General features: G+C 38.7%; 1 protein-coding gene across 2 annotated transcripts in view; it reads right to left on the bottom strand.

The window, feature by feature from the left end:
* Window positions 1-21,838, bottom strand: part of TXNDC11 (thioredoxin domain containing 11) — a 34,960-nt gene that overhangs the window by 8,144 nt on the left and 4,978 nt on the right. The window contains exons 2-10 of one of the 2 annotated variants that reach the window (XM_082313517.1): window positions 21,532-21,748; window positions 20,709-20,806; window positions 18,601-18,730; window positions 10,899-10,992; window positions 9,538-9,650; window positions 8,132-8,332; window positions 4,797-5,580; window positions 2,197-2,342; window positions 837-946 (exon numbers count right to left, since the gene is read on the bottom strand). In XM_082313517.1, the coding sequence (XP_082169643.1) occupies window positions 837-946; window positions 2,197-2,342; window positions 4,797-5,580; window positions 8,132-8,332; window positions 9,538-9,650; window positions 10,899-10,992; window positions 18,601-18,730; window positions 20,709-20,806; window positions 21,532-21,748 (1,893 nt within the window). Of the gene's footprint in view, window positions 1-836; window positions 947-2,196; window positions 2,343-4,796; window positions 5,581-8,131; window positions 8,333-9,537; window positions 9,651-10,898; window positions 10,993-18,600; window positions 18,731-20,708; window positions 20,807-21,531; window positions 21,749-21,838 lie in introns of those variants that run through there. The other variant, XM_082313518.1, reaches the window with a different exon arrangement.

Genomic DNA, 21,838 nt, shown 5'->3' with positions numbered 1-21,838 from the left:
AGAGCGTGGATGAGACAGGAATGCTCTGGGTATCGCTGAAGGGCGCTCCCACAGCACCACGGCCTCGCTCTGCCCGCCGGGGACACGCTGCGGGGGGGACACAAGCGGGCGACGAGCTGAGCTAGCCACGGCTAGTCCACACCAGGCAACGGCAGGCTCAGCAATAACAGGGAAGGGGGGGTTTCGGGGGGTCAGCCATCCTCCGCTTGGGAACCATCAGGGCATCGGTCTACCCACAGGAGGCGGTGAGCGACTGCCTTTGCATCGCTTCTTTTGCTTTCTTCTCTCTCCTTCCACTTATCCTTCAATTATTAAACAATTTTGGTTTGTTGTATTTTATCTTAACCTCCAAGTTTTCTTGGGTTTATGCTTCCTTTCCTCTTCCCCACCCCTCTGGGGATGGAGGGGGGAAGTGAGCGAGCGGCTGCGTGGTGCTCAGCCGCCCATCAGGGTTCACCCACAACAACATTTATCTTGCCCATCTCAAACAACTTCTCGAATACAGTACTACAGGAGATAATTATCAGAGAGAGAGGGGTAAAAATTATTTTCTGCTGCTGTTTTATTGATTCACTTCCTGAAATTAGGAAGCTTCAAGATTAATTGCACTGTTTAAAAATTAATTTTAATTAAACTACATAACTACTACAGTGCAATTGAAAACCACCAAATTTATAGAGGAAAACAAAATAATGCATTCAAAGAGAAATGAAGCCGATGACACTCACATCTACTATTGCAGGACTGGAGAGAGAAAAAAAGTAATTCTTTTCTAGGCCGATGGCCTCAAGGAACTTGCGTTACTCTAGAGAGATGAAACGAGCATCTTTTTTTACCTTGCCACAGTGAAATCATCCGGAGGCAAAAGCCGAGCAAGTTGAATAAAGATGTGATTAAGAGAAGCACAGAATCCACACCACTGCGCGTAATAGAGCAGCAAGACATTCTGGAAAACGAAACAGAGAAGAGCGTGATTACCTGTTGTAGTTAACCTGCCGTAAAGGAGGACTAGTCTTCACAACATCTAAAACTTGGAACCCTTAAAATGTGAAAGGAGACGATATCCTAATGTCAATAAACTTTATGATAAGCTATTTACTGATGCCCTCTGTCTACTGAGTTAACACACAAAAAACTCTCGGGGAATTCTCTTTCCATAAAGACAAAATGAAGAGGATTATTTAGATTATTTAGTTTGGGATCATTCCCTTTAAGTGAAAATGCACCAAACTTTACTACAGTTCCCAAGATTCTTTTGCAATCTTAAATTCCTCTGTATCTAACAGTGACTGCGTACTCCGGGGGGGCGGGGGGAAGGCGATGTCTACGCTTCTGCTTTTTGCCTCTAACTAGCAAAGCAGGAGTTCGGGCTGCTGGAAACCAATTACTGGAGATGTATACGTTCCCTGCAGACCTGAAAGACAATGGATATTCATCCTTACTATCGCATCTTTAAGAAATCAAAGTAATTTAACTATTGTTCTGGATGACATCTTATGTAAAGCAATTTTGTGGCATGCAATTGGAAAGCTTCTACCTGTGAGAGTTGTGGGGTTTTTTGCTGTGTGCTTTCAAATAATGCCTTAGGTTTAAAACCTTCTTCTTTTTTTTTATTATGTCTACTTTGCAATCATTGTAAACTTTTTTTAAAGTAATTTTTTTAAAAAAAATGTAATATATAGGAAAAAAATTGTGGTATATTTATTTCCTTTGAGGTATGAAACACAGAAATCACAATATTCCTCAATGTTGCATAGGGTTTGAGGTATTTCGCATGTGATCCTGCTACAGTGGAAGAAAGGAAAAGGAAAAAAATCAAGTCATGGACACTTTTTTTTTTTTTTAATTAAAATCTGTATTTCAAACACACAGGGAAAAAACCACACCACCTCCCCCCCAAAAAAAACAAAACAACCCCCAAAAACCCAACAAACCTTGAACTGTGGGAGAAACCTGTCAGGGCATCAGTTGCACTGACTTTTTGATTATTTTAACACCAGAAGATCTTTTGCAGATTTACTTAAGATCACATTATTCCAAATTGCCTTTTTTTAAAAAAAAAAAACTTTTAAATTGTTACAAAATAATAGATTTCATGTTACAATAAGCAAAACACATCACTGTAAAAACGTAGAAGACCCCCTCCTCAAAAATCTGAGCAATGATTTGCAAGCAGCTCTCAGTAACGAGGCGTACCTTTTCACTCAGAAAGACGGCGTCGTGAAAGGTGTTAGTAGTCACTTCGGTGATTACGCGCTGCTCGTGAAAACGGACTGAAGGGTCATCGACAAGGTGCCTTTTCAAGGGACTGTAGAGAATACTGAAATTTTTGATGAAGTTCTCTGCAACGAAATTGATACATAACACAGCTATTTCAGTTTCACAAATAGGTGCTTTTGGCAGTTTTTACTTGGGAATTCAGAAGAACTTACAGAGAAAATACAAATTCAAACCTGGTTTCATGTCCTTAATTTTTGACTGTTTGGTATCAACTCTCGAGTAACCACCACTGATGTGAAAACAAGATAAAATTTCACTGTTTCTTTGTTTTGGTCATTAAAGTCTTCTTTTCACTTGCCACACTATTCTCGAATCTTGCTTCTACTCCTATTCAACGTACCATAATAATAATTCTCTGCCCTCCTAATCTAACCTCACACCTGCTAAGGCCTAAATAGTATCCTCTCACCATTTTTCACTTTCTACATAGCACTGAAGTATTCGGCCCTTAGCGTGAAGGCTCCACTTAATTCCACATTTATTTCCATTTCTCTGTTCATTTTTAATTACTCTCCCTGTAATTCTCCTTTTGCTTTAGACCTTTATAACCTGTGCTATTCCCACGCCAATTTGCCCAGCCGCCGTTGGTTTACCAGTGACACCTTCCTCTTCATTCAACTTTCTCCTTAGTTTTAAGATACTGCACGAGCAGCTGGCCAGCGGTAAAAGTTTAAACAAGCTCCAAAGCCCTCAACTACCTTCAGCTACACTGCTCTGAGCCTGGACCACGTTCTCTAAATTGCTGCAAGATATCGACTGTGTCCTTCTTTTCAATTTAGATGGAGAAATATGCATTATAAAATAAGGGTATTCAATAATCAAGACAAAAGATATAATATCAAACACACTGAAAATAGTTACTTGATCAAATAGAAACATCTTGTGCTGGTATTTCCAGTCCAAAAACTAGGCCCAAGTAAAACTGGCGCTTTTGTACATACATACAAAATACCAGATCATCAGGTTTCTCTCTGAAATGCAAACAGCAGTACATTTAACTTTATATTCACTATTCAGCATTTCATTAAATTCTTACACCAGACGAAAACAGTTTTTTTTTTCTTTCTAGATCTCCAGATTTGGAATACCTGCGGATGATTAAGGAATAACTGAAAGGAGGGGGCTAATTAAAAGACAAACTCCTGAATTTTCAGAAACCACCCATAAAAACTGAAACCTGTTAAAGGTATTAAACACAAATCTCTTTTGTTATTTTGAAATATCAAAAGTTAAGAGGCTTAAGGAAGTAAAATAAAATTTTTAAAAAACCCACAAAACGCAAACATAAATCACAGTGACTCCTTGACAAAATATGTAGAAGCAAAAATTTTCCGTACGTTGGAGTGACTTGGAATAGAAATGCGCCGTGTTACTCAGCGGAGAAACCCTCAGCATGCTCAGGAAATCCTGTGACCTCAACAAGTTTGAGACAGAAAGTACTGGGAGCAGAAAGGGGAAGGAAATTTCTATCTCCTCCCTCTGACTTTAATTTTTCCTAAGCATCCTTTTATGGTCACTGGGGGGGTTGGCTGTTTTTCCAGAATGTTTTTTCGGGGGGGCTGGGATGGAGACAGGATACAGGGCTGGATGGGATCCTTAGTAAGAGCATGGCTATTTGTTCCATGTGGTGCGTACTTTTGTATTTACAGATTTACGGCAAAATGGAAACGTAATTAATGCTGTTAAGAATGACACTGATACACCTTCTTGAACAATTTATTCTAATACTATGTTCACCTGAATTTACTTCCATGTTTGCTTACACTGCTAACGTTAAAAAACCCCTGCATTTTCTGAAGGTGGACTCAGTTTTGCACATCATCACGATAGGTAAATGCATGCGGTTAGGCATGCTGTGTCTTATTCCATAACTTGCACACAAATCAGAACTGCCATCACTGGGTTCGCTGGGGTTTTGGTTTTTGTTTTGGTTTTTTTCCCCTCCAATTCAGCCAGGAATTGAGTATTGACAGGTTTGGCTAAAACCGCTTCAGAGCTCTAACTTGAAAACACACATGCTTTTCAAAATAAATTTAAAACAATTTATAAGTTGGTTTCAGAGGACAAGAGGAAGGGCTAGTCTCTGCTGATAAGTGGGCAGCATCTCACAAAATTCTGGGATATTATAGTACACAGAACAGCTGAGCAAACACCACCACCACCATTAATATACAAACGTCTTCTGTAACATCAAATGTCTTAGATGCATAGTAATTTTTTTTTCCACAAGCAAATTAGTTTAGATTTTACCAATTCCTTCAATGCAGCCAAGAATCACACATTTTGAGGATCACTTATTTTAAAGCAAATGACTTTTGGTCTATGAAACTTAGTTCTTACGTCATCTAGAACACAATTCTACTGCTTGGTTACTAAATAAATTAGAATAGAATAAATTATGATTCACAATGTTGACTATAGTCTCACTTTTCAAAACGGCATTAAGTTTTCCACTCATAAGCTTACTTGCAAACTTAATTTTCTTATTTCAAGCATTTGTATAGTGGATACCATACCCAAGGTAGATCCAACAAGTGATTGATTCTGATCCAGGACATAGTGCACTTCTTCTTTCAGGTCAACAATGGCAGCAAATTCCTTAAGATGAGTAGATCTTGACGCTCCTAGTCTCTCTGCGTAAATCCAAAAAAGATTCGAATCCAGTAGATAGAGATTCAAGGTTTTGTTGGTCCTGCAGCTCAGACCAGTAATGTTAGTGCCATTTATATGAAGGTCAGGAATAAACCAATTCCTATCCTCAATGTGAGGAATAGAATGTTGGGCGTTATCTTTCTTCCCATGGGAAGAAAATGCTACTTTGGGGGTCTGAAAGATGGTCTTCTCAGAACTAATGAAACTTAAAAAATGCCTGTTTACTGTCCTGCAACATGCAGTGTAATAGCTAAAAGGACTATAGAAACTTAAGAAATTGCTGCATTCTATGGTATTTGATATAACTTGGAAAAAGGTATGTTCCTGGAGGTAGAAAGAGTCCAAAGCTGCTTCTATCTCTAAAAAGTTACAGTGTGGCACATGGACTTTATTTGGTTTGACACCAAGTGTCTGGTTAACGCAAAGCTCACAGACATTGTGAGTTCTAGATATTGAATGCCACTGAGGAAGCACCACTGTGTTACAGCATGGGTACTTGGTTATTGAAAACGTTTCTGATAATTTCATATGTGCATCTGGTACAGAGGAATCAAAAGCTGGTGAATCAGTGTCTCCTAAGTGTTGAAGATCTGGCTCAGCTGCCTGGCTTTTATTACAGCTGTGGTATTCCAAGGCCACTTTGGTAATCTATAGGGGAAAAAGGGAAGGAAAAAAAAAAAAAAAAAAAAGGCAAGATTAACTGTACATAGTTCACTCAAATGCAGTTATCTGTTGCAGGCTTAACAACGTATATGCAATTAGAGATGGAATTTCAGAAACATGAAGTTGACTACTCCTTCGTTCTTACAAAAAATTATAGGAGGCTCTGACTTGGTAACAAAGTTAAATTTTCAGATATTTCAGCATGTGAGAATTAAACGTACAGAACGACAAAAAGCCACTTCAAAATTTTTCAGTCCACCACACTGATCTCAAGGTCCTCTTTGCGTCATACTTACCACAGTGCAATAACACTACACTTTAAGGTTAAATCCCACTACATGAGGCATTAATCAGTACAGGTTCCCGAATTTCCCTTATTTTCCAATATGAGGAGAAAATAAATAAAAGCATTCTCATATGAAAAGGGAATAGAGATTTTTCCCGGTATAAGTGGTGCACAAATTCTGTAACAATCACTAACAGTGTTGAAGCAATGTTAGTATTCTCCCAGCCATGGGCATATAGTTGTAACACTGCAGGTGTCCTGTGCATATCGTAACGTGTGACTTATTGGGAGAAGAAAGAAAAAAGGGAAAAACCACAAAAGCCTGCCTCTCAGCGCAAACATTCCCGTGCTGCATCACCATTTTGTTTTTCATAACCAAGGGGAAACAAGCAGTGAAAAAGGCATGGGTATGGACCACAGAAGGAATTCCCTTTCTAGGAGATAAATAGCATAAGATACAAGAAAGAAAAACCAAAGAGTTAGTTCCCCTTCATCCTCATCCACCACGTTAAGCATCATCAAAATACAGAACATACACACAACGCTTACACAAGAACTTGATGGGAATCATTATAATTATCAAAGGGATGTTGAAGTGTCACATCTAGGAGGGGTGCTGTGTCACAGGACCATCAGTATTAAGATGTGGTCTATAGCAACAGTTTGTTACAGCCTTTGAGAATCCATTGTTAGATGTTTTCATCCTGAAAATGCTCAATTAAATACTTCAAAGAAACTTGACCCCTCATACTATCATCTAGCCTGAAGATTTTTACTACCTACATAGAGAAACGTGAGAAGAAATTACGAACAGAAAAACAGATCTGCAACAAGAAATCTCATTTCAGTGAGCTATTATCAGAAAAAAAAATTCTGCTCCGAGAGCTTTCAACATACAACTTGACAGCCTTGTTCTTTGCAACTGCCTTACAGTCAAGTGGTTTCATTGCTTGATGAAACCCACAGGACGGCTGCAGCAAACATCTCCTCCTATGGTAAACAAGTTGCATAATATCTCTCTATCAAAGTGAAGCTGTACAGGATCAAGTGGAATATTCTGTATCTCATTTCACATTTTGATATAGGTAAATATTGTTATTTAGCAGGATGAAATCTGAAACGGAACATCTTATGTTGCAGTGATTTGATCTAAATAAGCGGTACCCGTTACTAGAATGTTTAATCTGTGACAAGCATCACTGAATTAAGTCTGCCAAAAATAAGACAGGTCAGTACAAGAATAATGGCAGTTCTTTTCCAGTCTTTCCACAAAGATTTCCCCAACCCTATCTTGTAGCAGCCTAGCTTTTACTGTGTCTATTTCTAGTTTGGCTAAATATGGTATTGTAAGTTATCTTCATCTTTTTCCTCATTGCTTCAGACACTGCAATATTAATTAGGCCTCCTCATGGAAACCACACATTCCAGGACACAGGCGCCATGTATGTAAGTCAGCATGGCCACCAAAACTTAGCCTGCTTTTCATCTTCCAGTTGCTTGGTTCGTGTTCCACACTGCCCTCGGTGCTCTGTGATCACCGCTGTGGTGTGCAGCTGTGTGATATACTAAATGCAATAATGGCTTCCAGCTGAAAAATAGCCCAGGGAAAAAAATTCTTTTTCAGCCAAGTTAGTTTCCCTATCTCATTTACTGCACAGCTACACAAACTCCTGTCCTAGGCAGTTCAGAAATGGAAATAACGGCAGAGGAAGAGAAAACTGGAAGGTGACTAAGGAACGCACAGTATACAAAAATCAGATTCGTTCTGAGTAGCTTTTCATTTGGGCTATATTTCAAATAACACTGCCTGGTTTAATAAAAGGTCCATTCTTCCTTGCGTAACCACCTCTGGAAAGATGGAAGGAGAGGAGAAATAGAATGGGGTGGACAAAACACGAGTCCTGCAATACTCAATACATTCTTGCTCGTTTGTTTGAGCTATGGCAGCTGGCACAGAAGACCAGAGATCTGAATCTCTCACACAGCACTCACCACAAAAAGAAGTCAAGGAAAAGAGTTAGGTGCTTGTTCTAAACAACCGTTGACATGAGACAAAGGCATGTTGTGTGGGATGCAAACCACCGTAAGGGAGTTGTGATAATAGGGCTTGAGAAAACATGTTTTTAAACAAAACTGAATACTTGGAACAGTGAAATAAAATGAGGTGTCTGTCACAATTAAGCTCAGAACCCTGACTGGAGTTTTCAAGTTCTAGTATTTTTGAAGTAAAAAAATAATTATTTCACTTACTTCATCTAAAAGAGGATGAATTTCGGCTAGGGGATTGTACGGTATAAATATGAGAAGTGCTGGTCCTTTCTTCAGCTCATTGTTTAGAAGAAGGCTTTTTCCACCATGTGGTCTCAGCCAGCGTATGAGCATCTCTCGATTTTCCAGAGCCCACTTGCATATGTTCTCAGCAGTATAGTTCATGATGTCATTTGGATAGATCTTCAAGGGGGAAAAAAAAATTATTTGTCCTCACTTGGTTTAGCACTGAACGCAGTTCTCAAACATGGCATGCTTCGTTACTGTAAGGCCTAAAACTCTCTTTCTAAATTTAATGACACTATACAGCGAGCTTCAGCGTTTCATATAGCCCTTCCCTTTGGGAAATCTTCCCAAATACTCATCACATCATAGTAACACGCACAATCTTTCAGGCAAAAAGTATTCTACCAGGGAAGCTCCTCTTTCGTTTAACTACATCTTTATAATCTTTACTTTTCTCACTAGTATAAATTTTCTTTGTAAGTGAAAGAGCTCAGGCTCTAAGTTGGTATCACCACGTATCTTGATTTACGGCATATTAGAAAACTTTTTCCCACTACTCATTCATCATATTAACTCATTTTAAATTAGTCTTTTAAGACCCCAACATCAAGACTGCATTTAATTATTACTGAATGCAGGAAAAGAAATGCATAATAAAAAGCACTCACAGCTTTTAGGGTCATTTTAATAAATTAAGGAAAGTTTATCTTAAATGACTTGCACAGACAAAAGCAGTTTTATGCATTTACCAGCAATTTAACCTGAAAAATCCATGTTTTCCCTAGTCTCAACTGAATAAAATACACTCTACAATACTTATCTTCGCAGAGTTTCCACTCATGGTAGCAATGTGGATAGATAAGGTCTCTATGCCAAACAGCAAATCTAAGTGTTAGTATTTTCAGTCTTAGTCTTTCCAAAATGAGGCACATGGATTAAGAGTTACTATAAATTTTCAATTAAATTAATTTGCATGATTTCTCTAATCAGTCTAATGTCATACCTTTAAACCAAAATGCAAGTTTTCACTATTCCTACTATCTCTCCACAGAATCTCTGTGTCCATATCCTTATTCAAGTAGCCGCCTAATTCTGCCCCACTGAAAGAGGTAGAAACTTTAAGAAGTCTTTGCGTAGTCATTTCTGAGGTGCTTGGGTTTTGGGGGTTTTGTTTTGATAGAGACGATCAACTTGGGTCTTAGCTACTGTTTCGAACAGCTGCTGACTGGTAGAATGAAAACGTATATTACTGTACAAAAAAATCGTTCTTAAACATCTTGTATCCTAAAGCTCCGTGAAACACTTATTCATGGTCTACTACGACAGAGCTTCTATCTCCATGTACTGTCTCGGAGTCACTACAACATAAATACGATACTCACAAGAGATGTGTTGACATGTCTGTGCAAATACACGCTGCCTGACTGCACCAATGAGATCTCCTCTGCAACACGTTTATCAGTGATCACTCCAAAGCGTATTGTTCCAAGGTAATCTGAAAGGGCAAATTTTCAGTTTTTAAATACAATTATACACACCGAACTTCTCTCCTGAAGGCCTCAGAACACCTTCAAACCAAAACACAGAACGTTGCTGGGTAAAGGCACAGAAACCTTACTGAACAGCAACTGCCAATGTTGGTGATTAAGTGAGGTAGAAGAAATTTGACAAGGGCAGGCAACAAGAAAAAAAACGTGTTCCTCTTCTGCACTCAAGGTATGGAGAATGTTAACCTGAATTGTCCAATTTCTTGATTTGCTTATTAAATATAGAATCTGGTACCACAGATGCATCTTGCTACGTGTTATGGCATCTCAAAAGCCAAGATGAGATATACAGATAAGGAAAATGTATGAACATTGACTGTTCAGATGATGTACATTTACAGTAAATATAGATTATTTAAATACATATTATGGTATTTCTATATTTATAAATATGTACACACAAGGATAGACTGCTTCTCATCTTTACGTTGCAAAGAACTATCCCAACATATAAATGGGGAAATTACAGAACAAAATCTAGGAGAACAGGCTCTATATCGCACACCAAGTCAGTGGCACAGTAAAAATCAGAATAATGGTATCAATTTCCTTCATTTGCTGACAGGAGGAGATATCCCTAGAAAGTGTGAATCTTAACTTCAAGGAAGTTCTATCCACAATTTATGACTCCCCCCCAAAAAAGGTATTAATCATATACAAAGTTTACATATTTAAACACAAGAGGTTTTGTATTTTAGATTATTAATGCAAAACAACAGGGGGAGAAAGCCCTCCTCATCATGCTGCCTTGTACCAGCTCTGTAACTCCATCCAGGAAAGCACTTTGTTGTTAAGTATTGACAAAGCCAAGTTCATCCTAATGCCTCTGAACCTGACATTTCAAATGTTGCACAAGAGAAACACTTTTGGATTCAACTTAAACAAGTGCTAGTCTGATTCTGGCTCCATATGGGTGGCAGCTACACATTTAGGTTTTTGAGGAAAATGTATCTTAACGTATCCTTGACTAGCAGCCTGTCATATACTTTATTCCGTGATGGCCGATCACATTAAATAAGCCTTTTGTGTAAGCAATCCTTGCACTGTAATAAAAGACCGTCTCATAATTAGATCAACATCAAGAAACACTCAAAAGGGATCAATTCCCAAGTTACAAAAGACTGCAAAAAAACTACTGAAGCCCATATACATAACTCATTCCCAGATGCCTTGAATTACGAAAATGAAGCTTTTACCTTTCTTTAATGAATGCAATGCTGACGTGAAGAATGTTAAATAACCAGGCGGTTGAGGTGAAGCATTGAACTCAAAATATCCTAGAACTCCAGGCTGAAATAGTAAGAATTAGAGTTAGTTACGCTATTTTCAAGTATAAATATATGGGGCACAGCAATTATTTGCCTACAGTAAAACACAACAAATTTTCAAAGACAACAACATTTACTGAAGAACAGTCGCTTTATGCTGCAAGAAAAAAATTAATATTAAAAGACTGAATGGAAATCAGTTCTAAAGTTGTCTTTCAAAAGCTATGTACGAGAGAGGGTTTTTATGGCTGTAGATGCTTAAGTTTCAAACCGCGTATTTCCCATGTTAGCTACTAAAGTTTACTAAAAACAATTAATATTTGCTTTGCAACTATTTTTGAGTTAGTACCAGCACCAACATAAGAACCATAAGCATCATAAATACTTCTTTTAGCACTGGAATATCAAATGTGATTTTTCAGAGTATAAACAACTTAAACAGTAGCACTTTAATTGTTCGCTATGTTGCGCATAATTAGCAACTATGTACGAATTCACACATTTTGTGGGTGAATACTTGAACTGCTAAGTCAACTTATCATCCCATCGTTAAGCTACTAGTCATTGTAAATTCTTTCAGTAGATCCTGCAGGAGTCAGTGAGAGACCAGCTGCACAAAAATAATGAGCACGCCCCATATCCCACCGGCGTATCCATAAAGTTCTTCGAATTGCCAAACAGACAATTCAAATTTTAAGAGACTCCTCTCTAAATAGGCCTATTGACTTGGCCAGGTGTGAAGCCTGAATGGCTTCATATTAAATTCAGGAAGAGAATCTGGGAGAAGCTGACTTGGAACAGAGAGGTGCATGGTCTGTAGACTTCTCTTGTTCCAAAATTTCAATTAAGTTTTGGTTTTAAATTTTGCAAAATATAATCCATTAAAAATGAATTATGTTTTGTAACACATCACTCAAATTGGCTTAAACTTTCAGGACAGAGTAAGTGATGGAATTTGGTTATTTTGTGTTATTTGTTCCACCAGGGCATACAGAAAGAGCATTTGATACACAAAGCAAGGGCACTGTAGGGATTGCTGCAGAACAAAAGATTCCAGACTCGCCGATCACCCATCTCTGGCAAATGTATTCCCACGTAAGTACTTTCATTTGGTATTTTGGAGGCCACTTCATTTTTTTGTTGAGTTTTACATATAAAATTTTTAATGTCTTTTTAAAACATGAACAATATATTTTACCTGTTCCTGCCATTAGTGGTATGAATTCAGTTATTCATACCAGCCAAATGAATTGAGCTAATTCAGTATGAATTAGCGATCTCAGGATGTTCGCCCATTCCAACTAATGACCTACTCTTTTTAGGCAGGAATTATCTTTCATGAATGAATGCTAAACACAAGACCCTTGTTCATAAAGATTCCTTATGAGGTACCCCAAGAAAATTATCAATAATAAAAATGAGATACAAGCCATTAGGGAAATTTCTACAATAACAATTGTCAAGAAGGAAATAAAAATATAAATAAAAATGAAAAAAATACAGCAAAATAATAACACTCATTCCTCTTTTTTAAGTAACAAACAGGTTAGTAATTAGTGTTCATCTTTTTCTCCTCGTACCAAATTAAGACAGTAAAAAGAAACAATCCCTTATAAAAAATTTTTAAAGCATTCAAGGGAACCAAAATAAAGAGACAGATAAGAGGATCAAAATTTTAGTTTCCCATTCCCTAGGACCATTTTTGAATACCATTACTGTACGAAGCGAACTTGTGGCACCAGTGAATGGAAGAAGAGTCAAAAGTGACAGCAAAATGTGACAAGAAGCCAAAAGTCAGATCTAGAAATATTTATCAAGTTATTAAAAAAGGTGATGTTCTGATTCCGACTGCCAGTTCTGTTCTGCACTAACAGCAGCTTAAGACTTCTAGATTGTGAAGAATTAAGATGTTTCATGAGACATTTTGGAAAGTGTTTTTTCAATAAGAAAAAATTGTAGTGGGAGAATATATACTAATGCTATATGCCTGATCGGTAATCTGGTTAATTAATGTCCTTTTAATGATAATGTCCGAATAGTTAAATTTTCCTCCCTGTTACAAGCTGCAATTATACATATGAGGAAAGTGTCTAAAATGCTGTATTTCTTCTCAAGTACCACGCAAATTTTCCTGTTCTTTTGTCAGAATGAAGAGATCCACTTGCTAATACCAACTACTGCTCATTTTAACAAAACCGAACACTTCCAGGCGCTAGCAACTAACAAGGAATCTTGCTCTGTACAAGTGAGATTCAAGTCTTACAGAAGAAATACCTCAATTTAAATAAGAGGTTGCTAGTTTTGAATCCAAGTAGGCCAAGAGGAGCTTTGACGGCAGCAACTCCCCCTTCCTTTCATGTAAGAACCTCCAAAACAACCAGTAACTGGTGTAGCTACAGCTACCTGCGTACAGTTTATGTGGTCAGTAATCTACATACAAGCTGTTACCGATGATCAGCTGCTTCCGAGCAATCATCCTGTGGAGTTACGGTTAACTCTCTTCATGCAGGCAGTTAGGAACAATCAGCTGAACAGGATATGACTTGCTGCTCTATAAAGTTGGAGGATAAAACATTGGACTGCGACATAGGGATAGTTTAAAGACACCGCTTTCGGAGCGTTGGCGTTGCTCGAGTGGAGCTTACTGGAGCTTTTCTTTCCATGAAACCATCTTCAGCACCTGTCTCAAAGTGAGTGTCTGTAGGAAAGGTTTTGGAACAAACCTGAGGACGTCAATAATGAAGAGTCATTAGTTTCATCTCCTAATGAAACTCATATATGGAAATACAAAATCATTAATCGTAGCATAGCCTATTTCTTGCTTGGTTTCTACACCAGAGAAACGGAAAGCGATGTGTGATGCCAATTAAATCAAACAAATAACAGACTTGACAAGAAATCTCAGCAATTACAGAACAGCAAGTTCCTAGAAACTTTAAGAATTAACAGAGATCTTCAGGTGAGTAATTTTTATTGGAGAACAGCCAGCATGGTTTCACTACTGAACCATGCCTGAAGTCTATCACCGTTCTTTGAAGGAATGAGCAAGCATGAAGATGACGGATCTACTCAATGCAGCATACGGTAATTCCCCAAGAGCTTACAAGAAGTTACCAAACGCATTGGAAGAAACTACGGTGATAAGGAATAACACCAAAGGTCCTTTCCTAGAGTAGCAGAAAAGAAAGAAAACTACAGGTAGAAGTTATTGTTTTTCCACAGTCAAAGACAGCCAGCCAGGATGTGTACAGATGCTCATATAGCTCAACATTTCTATAAACGCTTTAGAGAAGGGTGAGGAACAAACTTTGCAAGGGTTATTGGGAATCACGGAAACTACAGCTGACTCAGAAGAGCTGCAGAAAGACAGTATTAAATGACTACGCAATGAAAGAGCTCTGAAATTTAAAGGCCAATCAATGCGAAGTAATGGGAACAGAGAACAGAAAAACCCATGGCTACTGATCAGCTTTTACAATTAGATAATTTTTTTTTTTTTTTTTTACTATTCAATTCAGTTATTTCTATCCCAATTTGTATTTCTTTATTTTTATGTTTGGGCTATATTGCACTGAGGCAAGGGAGATGATTTTTTTCCAGAATCTCAGACTTGTGCAAGCAGGCAACTCCTGCCTCATTTTATCTGTGAGGACAGGAAAGAAAACAGCAAGAGGAAAGGAATGTGTTACCTCTGGGGAACAGAGGCAGCAATATTACATACCACTAATTCTGTGCTGTAGAAATGCAAAGAAGAAACTGTTGATTGATATTAGATTAATTAAGTTTACAAGTAAAAGTCTGTTCCTTTTCTAACAATGTTAAAAACATTGTGTATCCAGAACCGAAAGCAAATTCTCACATCGTCATTTAACACAGGCACCACAGTACCCCACGCAAGAGCAAGCTATTAAGTCAAAGCCACTTCTGAGTCAGATCTTACACAGCTGGTTAATGCTCGGGGAGCATTTCGACACAAATAGAGCAAAGCAGCAAGCTGACACCATGTTAAGACACATGCCAGCTACCTCCCAGAGGGACCAACTCCTCCCCCAAAGCCCAAAAATGATGAGCTCCCTGGGCACACTGGATTTTCATACGTGAATGAAGCTTTTTGTCTGTCCACAGAGGCTGCACGTTTTCTTCCTCTGTGCCTCAGAAGGATGAGGCCATTTCTAGTAGCCGGGTTAGTCAGATGAAGAATGAGACATGCCAATTTGGATTAAAATGAAACTGTTACACCTCTGTAGTTAAGAAAATAAAAGAAGTCCGATTATAGGTACTTACAGGTACCTGGAGTTACGGTAGGAACTGCCCGTCTTTCTCCTGATGTAACTTAGATCTTCCTATACATTCCAAGATTTTAACTGCTTCCCGAACGGGATTTTTTCCCTTGCTCTCAAAAATTAAATTCTAATTCTTATCCAGGTCTAGTTTTGCACTAGTATCATTCCACAATCACAAAAAAACCTTGAATAGTATTAGGAAATGCAGAATCTTAACTTTCGAGTCGTCGACTGGAATTTTTTTCACGGGGTTTGAGCGCCCTCTCGTGAGATCAATACAGCATCTCACGATAGTCATGATTTGGTTGAGGAACGGACCTAACACCACGTAACTAACACCACTTGCTCTTACATTTAGCTGGATTCTGCTCATCAGTACTTCTTAAAAATAAAAACATGCTAATTAACATTTGAATGCAAGATAAAATATTGCTAGATTGCAGTATCTCTTGGTGTGGTTCAACTTACAAAAAAATGCTTTGAACGTTTACCTTGGTACCTTTACAGTACTTGTTAGTTCAGGCATAGTAACACGTTTAATGGATTTCAATATTCAATTGAGTGTGGGTAGAGCTCCTGGTTTTCTTTGCTAGATGTTTTTTTTTGTCAAAAGCTGGCTACTGGAATTTCAACACAAGATTCAAGCACCAAAAGCTTCACAGACTAGATGGAAAAGTCCTGGCTATCAGTAAATTGACAGGCAACAACAAAATGCCCTTGAAACAAGAAAAGAAAGGTGCAGTAGCTCTTTTAAGTGTGAAAACGCATGCTGAACAGAACTTCAGCTCAACACGATGCCCTGCAAACGAATCATTCATCTGCTAATAGCTTAGCAACCTATTGCATACTCCATTATTACAGATTATACATGTTATACATACAGATTATACATAGTGCTATCCCTGGACAGAGACAGAAAACAATGAGGACCGAAAGCGAGTGACAGGCAACTGCTCTGCGACCTAATGCTTCCTTACTATGGGAGACCTTAATACCAAAGGAGAATGAAACGGCCAAGGAACAGAATGGGCCCTGCCTAAGTGCAGCCTGGGGATCAGCCACAAAGAGGTTCTTTTCAACCAAAAATTTCAAGTCAAAAGTAAATACCCCGAACCTAAGTTTGCACGACCCATTCCCCAGCAGAACACAAGACTGAAAATTAGATATTGATGATGAGAAATCTTTCAGAAAATATTCTGAGCTTCAAATTCATTAGCTTTTCGATGAAGAAATCGGAAAAACCTGATCAAGCAGCAGACAGTGGTCAAAATGCCCAATGACCTATCCTTTACAGTCTTCTCTCCCTTCTGCTAAACATGAACATTTTTAATATACAAAAGATCAAAAATCAAAGGAAGACACTAGCCAAGGCTCTCAAAATAGCAATTAGCTTGTGCCATACATGCACTTTCTGTAACCTACTCCTCAAACTTTCTCACTTCTTAAACACAGGAGCCACCTCCTGGATTGTATCTTGTCCTACAAAAGGTTCCTCGGCTTCCAGGGAAAACATTAGAAAACGTTCACATTTCTAACTGTTTACAATGATGAAACGTGTTCATTTCTGGTTTAAAACGAACCTTTTCTTTGTGCCTGACTACGTTTCCCTCTCTATCCACCTTCATATACAGTTCTCCGTTTCGTAGGTCTTCTCTGTATCCCAGCTCCTCATCATTTGGATCCCTCAGCATTTGCTTTTCTTATCGCACTCACCTGGACTGGCACTGGCCGGTGCCCTGTTCCCTGAATCGATCTAACTGCATGAATTGGCTGTTATTTCTGTATCCCCTCCTCCGCTCCTTGCTTAACTTTACAGAAGGCTAGACATTGAGCATGTAGTGCCACGGTCTGGGAAATAACCCCAGCCTTAAACAACTGCGGGGCAGCACGACAGATCAGACTCTATTCTTAGTCCGTTTCAGAAAAAAGAACCAACAAAGGCTGAACATAAACAGAGATTGGGCATTTGGAGGCACGGAATTCGAAGCACAGGAAGGGGGGAAGTTTGAACATCAAAATAAAAATATCTGTTCAACTGCTAAGCAGTATTTAAAAAAAATATTTTCTGGTGCCCCAACAGATTTGTCTTTCATCTTAAGTCTTTTTCCAATGGAAGTGCACCTCCTACTGTAAAGCAAATTTAAGCTTAATGACACTATGCTTATTAGTTACCTTTTGCAGACTACCAATAATTCACATAACACAGACCAAAAACCAAGCATGGCTGTTTACAAATCTCTATAGGAGGCAAAAAAATAACAGCGTTTTAGAATGGTAAAACTGAAGCAGTGAAAGGACAACAGGGTTGCTTGTGATCCCAGAAAGTATCACATCAGAGACAGACACACAACTCGCTACTCCTGACCCACAGTCCCCGCTTAAAACACTGGAAAACTAAACCCACGACTCGCTCCTGAGGGATAAACTGAAGCGTGAAGAGCACAGCACCTACCCATGGTAGCTACCAGCCTGCGGTCCCTTACGCTGTGGCAGCTCTCATTTGGCACCACAGGTCGTGCTCCATCCTGCGGCAGAACCACGCGTTAGAAGACGCGCTAATTCAAAGAGGGACCCTGCTTCGTTCTCAACCACTGGAAAGCCCCTCCCGTGTTTTGGCCGCTACTACAGCATCAATTTGTTGATGAGGTTTTCCGTTCTCCTCTAATAGCTTGGGTTTTAGAAAGATGATGGTATTTCTCCGTTGTGCACTACAGAAATGAACAGTTATAAAGGGATTATAAATGGTTCTGTTGTAAGCGCATTTCGTCTAATTGGAAGTTATTAATCCACTAGTATTGCTACCAATCTTGGCACCTCTGAACACAACAGACCGAAAATTAATAAAACACAATGTACCAGTGGATTAAAATCATGAAGTTACAGCATACAAAGTCGTTAAGAGCTGTTATTTCAACTGATTTCACATTTATTTTTACTTAACAGACTTATCTTATTAGAAAGGTTTCATATTCCTTTAAAAATTAAAGCAATTACTATATATTTCTCAAATGCTTTCCCAACTCAGACTGCAAGATTTTGGCGAAAAGATTTCTCCCTTCTTTCTTGTTCATATTTAACTTTTTGGTGAGGTAACAACTTTGATTATTGTCTCTACATACTGAAGTACTGTAAATTAAGAGCATCACTGAATCGTAAGAGTCACTATACAGGGAACCAACATGATGAATTTGTCATTTCATATTTTTATTATTTTAACAAATTTACAGGGCACTGATTTCAGGATCCTGGAAATAAACTAGTACTTCGGAGCAGATCAAATTTAATCGTGAAACAAGTCAAACTCTTTCTGAACCACAGTGGTAAAGCTAGAGAAGAGAGACAAGTACCTCATAATTTGAGAGGAAATCTAGTAATTTTGATCGAGACGAGATGTAGAGTAGTGGTGTCATCACCCGGCGAACAAACTTTTCAATATAAACAGCACTCATAGGGCCTTTGTATTCAATTGGTCCAAAACTAGTACCAAAAAAAATAATAAAACATTAAGACTTAAGTTAACAATAGAGAGAGTCCCTCCTGGGGGTGGCAGAGATAGGAGTTACATAGACAGCACGCTCAGCCTCTAGGGAATTGCTCTCTGTGTTAATTAACAGTGGCTTCTGTAACCGACAGAGGAGTTGTGTTACCAGACTGAAGTACAGCGCAGCAATCGCAGCGACTCTAATGCAGTGTCTGTAGGTAGGTGCAGTGTGGTGGTGGGGGACGAAGGGATGGAGACCACCTCTGAGTCCCATTAAAGGAGCTGGTAAAAGGCAGGTATGAATTATATGATCGTATACGTATCTTCCTGCTTTGTCCGAAGTAAATACACGTGACTTAAACATACAGATCTGAAAAATGTCACTATTTTCACTTGATTTTTTAAAATCTTTAAAAAGTTCAAACAGTATCAACCTGAAAAGGTGGAATATTTTTACATAGACTTTTACAAGTAGCACTCAATAAAGCAGGGACAAATCCAGTCGCGCTGCTGATGAACAGACTCGGCGAGTCTACAGTTTCTCCCCCAGCCATCTGATAAAACAGCTCACACCACGTTAGGCAGTGCTACAACGGAAGGCGGGCTAGGCCTTGTGGCTATGATTTCCAGAGCTTCTCTGTCATCCCCTTGAAATCCTGCATCTGATTTATTAACATTAGGTCGGACAAAGCATCACAGTCCAAACTGAAATCAAACGCAAAAAGCATGAGGAATTAGTCCATTCCCACTGAAGAATTTCATGTGATGCATTTCTTAATATAGTTTATTTTTCAGAGTGTCTGTATGTATATCAAACTCGCACTGAGATACCTACATTCAGATGCTTTGAAATGGTCTTCAGGAGCCCACTAGATTATTCTGCGTCCTACACTGGTTTATTACAAACCTTTGTCTTAACAGCACCACGCACTGCTTCAACGTGTCACATGCCCAGTACGCGACATTTGAGGTTTAACACCTCAGGCATGAAGGGTGCATTGCCCTTTGGGGTTTTATGAAGCATCAGTATGAATTTACAGCTCATCTTTTTGCAACTCTGTTTAAGGTTACTGATAATACCCAAGTGTATCTATCTATTGTGTTGTAATTTCAAGATGAAATAAGTTTAAGTCAATGTACATCCAAGTGGGATTGCTGGGGTTTTTTTTACTACAGTTTGAATTATGCCAGTGCCGTCTGTGTCTATTCCAAGTTCAGCTGATAAAGATCAGGACTGTTCCTCCTCAATACATAAATCCCTCCAAAAAACCAAAATCAGCCTCTGTAATGGAAGAGAGCTGCAGTTCAAGACTAGAGCACACAAGTAAACGCAAGTAATGAACTACACAGCATCCAGCTCTATTGTACCTAGCATTAGAAAGTGTGTTTCCTTACCTTCTGCTCCACACAAAGAGAAAAAAATAAAGGGTAAGACATACAAATACTAAAAAATAAAAGTGAGATTATATAAAGTTTTATACAATGATATCTCAACATTTGGAGCATAAAAAAGTAAGTGTAAAGTTCAAATTTAGAAGGAAGTCTTCAGTACAAAGTGCCATTTAAATATGCACTTAAATTCCACTAACTTCAATAGCCCTTAAGGACATACTTTATTGCCGTCACAAATTGGGACCAGTTGATAAAATCCGTCTACAGAGCAAGCAGACAACTGAAATTAATATATAAATCTGAATTCTTTACTTTTCATTGGAGGCAGAACTTCCAGGAGATGCACAGGCAAAAGAAAATTTCCTTAAGGATGAAGCATTGTGCAGCATGTCATTTAACTGACATTTACAGCCCTTCTTGACACCTAAGCAGCGTACAGGATGAGCTTCACCCAGAATCTCCTCCTCTACACCTATTCACTATAGCCATAAATATAACATTTTCAAAATGCAACATTTCCTGCCATATCTCTGTTTCCCAAAACAACAAGAAGAAACCCAGACTGTACGTATGAAATCTTACCTCCGATGGTATAAGTGTATCACAGGAAAATAAAAGAAATGCTTCTGCTTCCTGCATTTCCCCTGGTTCCACCAGCAATTTACAGCCACAAACAGCACCTGCAAAGCAGGTAAAAATTCACAGCCAACAAAGTATGTTACTGTGACCTTCTTTATCTAACACGTATTTTTTTTCCAATCCATTCCATCTGCTATTTTCAGTGTCTTTTCAACTCAGCATTCCACATCTGCTCCTCTTAATTCTATCACACAAGACTTTTTTTTTTTTTTTTGTCATTTTGCCACAGCAATCCTTTTGGTCACTTTTATTTCTAGTTTTTAAGCTTCTTAATCTAAATCTTTCAAACTTACTAACTTAGTCATAATCCCTATTAATTACTTCTTCGGCAGAGTGGAGCTCAACGGGCGGAGGTTTAGGACAGCGGTACCGGTGAAGTGTTCACAGGTAACCAACTGCTAGAAAGCAGCACTAGGGCTGCAATCTTACATGATTACCAGTGCCTCTGAGGATCCTGGAATGGGAAGCAAACTCCCTGTAACTTCTGTCTGAAGGCAGGGGAATAAATCTGAGAACACTTCACAAGAAGAAACTTGTAGAGTTCCCCACTCAGGAGCAGAAATAACAGACAACTCAGCAGGAATCACAGGTTTTCTCCATTTATCCTAACACTCTGTATGCTAAATTAAAATTAAGACGACTGGCTGAGATACCCTAAAATGTCAGCATTCAAGTCCTAATGGTTCCCATGGGATGACAGAAATTAGCATCGGCCTGGAGATTAAAAAGCTATCATGTTTAAGATTCCTATCTTCTCTGGAGTTACCTGGTCTGACAATCTGCTGGCCACATGCTCGATTTCTTCTCTTGCTGCAATGGACTGGCCACACCACGGCGCATAGAAGAAATACAGCGCAATTTCTGAATCCTGACGAAGGTGATCTGCATAGTCTAATTGTCCCCGAAAAAGATCAATGACTGGAGATCTTGTGGAGAAAAAATTCACTGGAAGCTTCGCTGGCATTGTTACGTCTTTCGCTCGGCTGCAGGAAGGAAATTAAGAGTGGTTATGGAGACTGTACAGCAGTAGTTAAAAAAGTGTGCCCAAAGCCCTGATTTTTAATCTTAGCAAA

This window comes from Platalea leucorodia, assembly GCF_965183815.1.
Source record: "Platalea leucorodia genome assembly, chromosome: 5".
Lineage (NCBI taxonomy): Eukaryota > Metazoa > Chordata > Aves > Pelecaniformes > Threskiornithidae > Platalea > Platalea leucorodia.
Note: the sequence above shows the minus strand (reverse complement) of the source record. Positions and strands in the feature narration are given on the sequence as shown.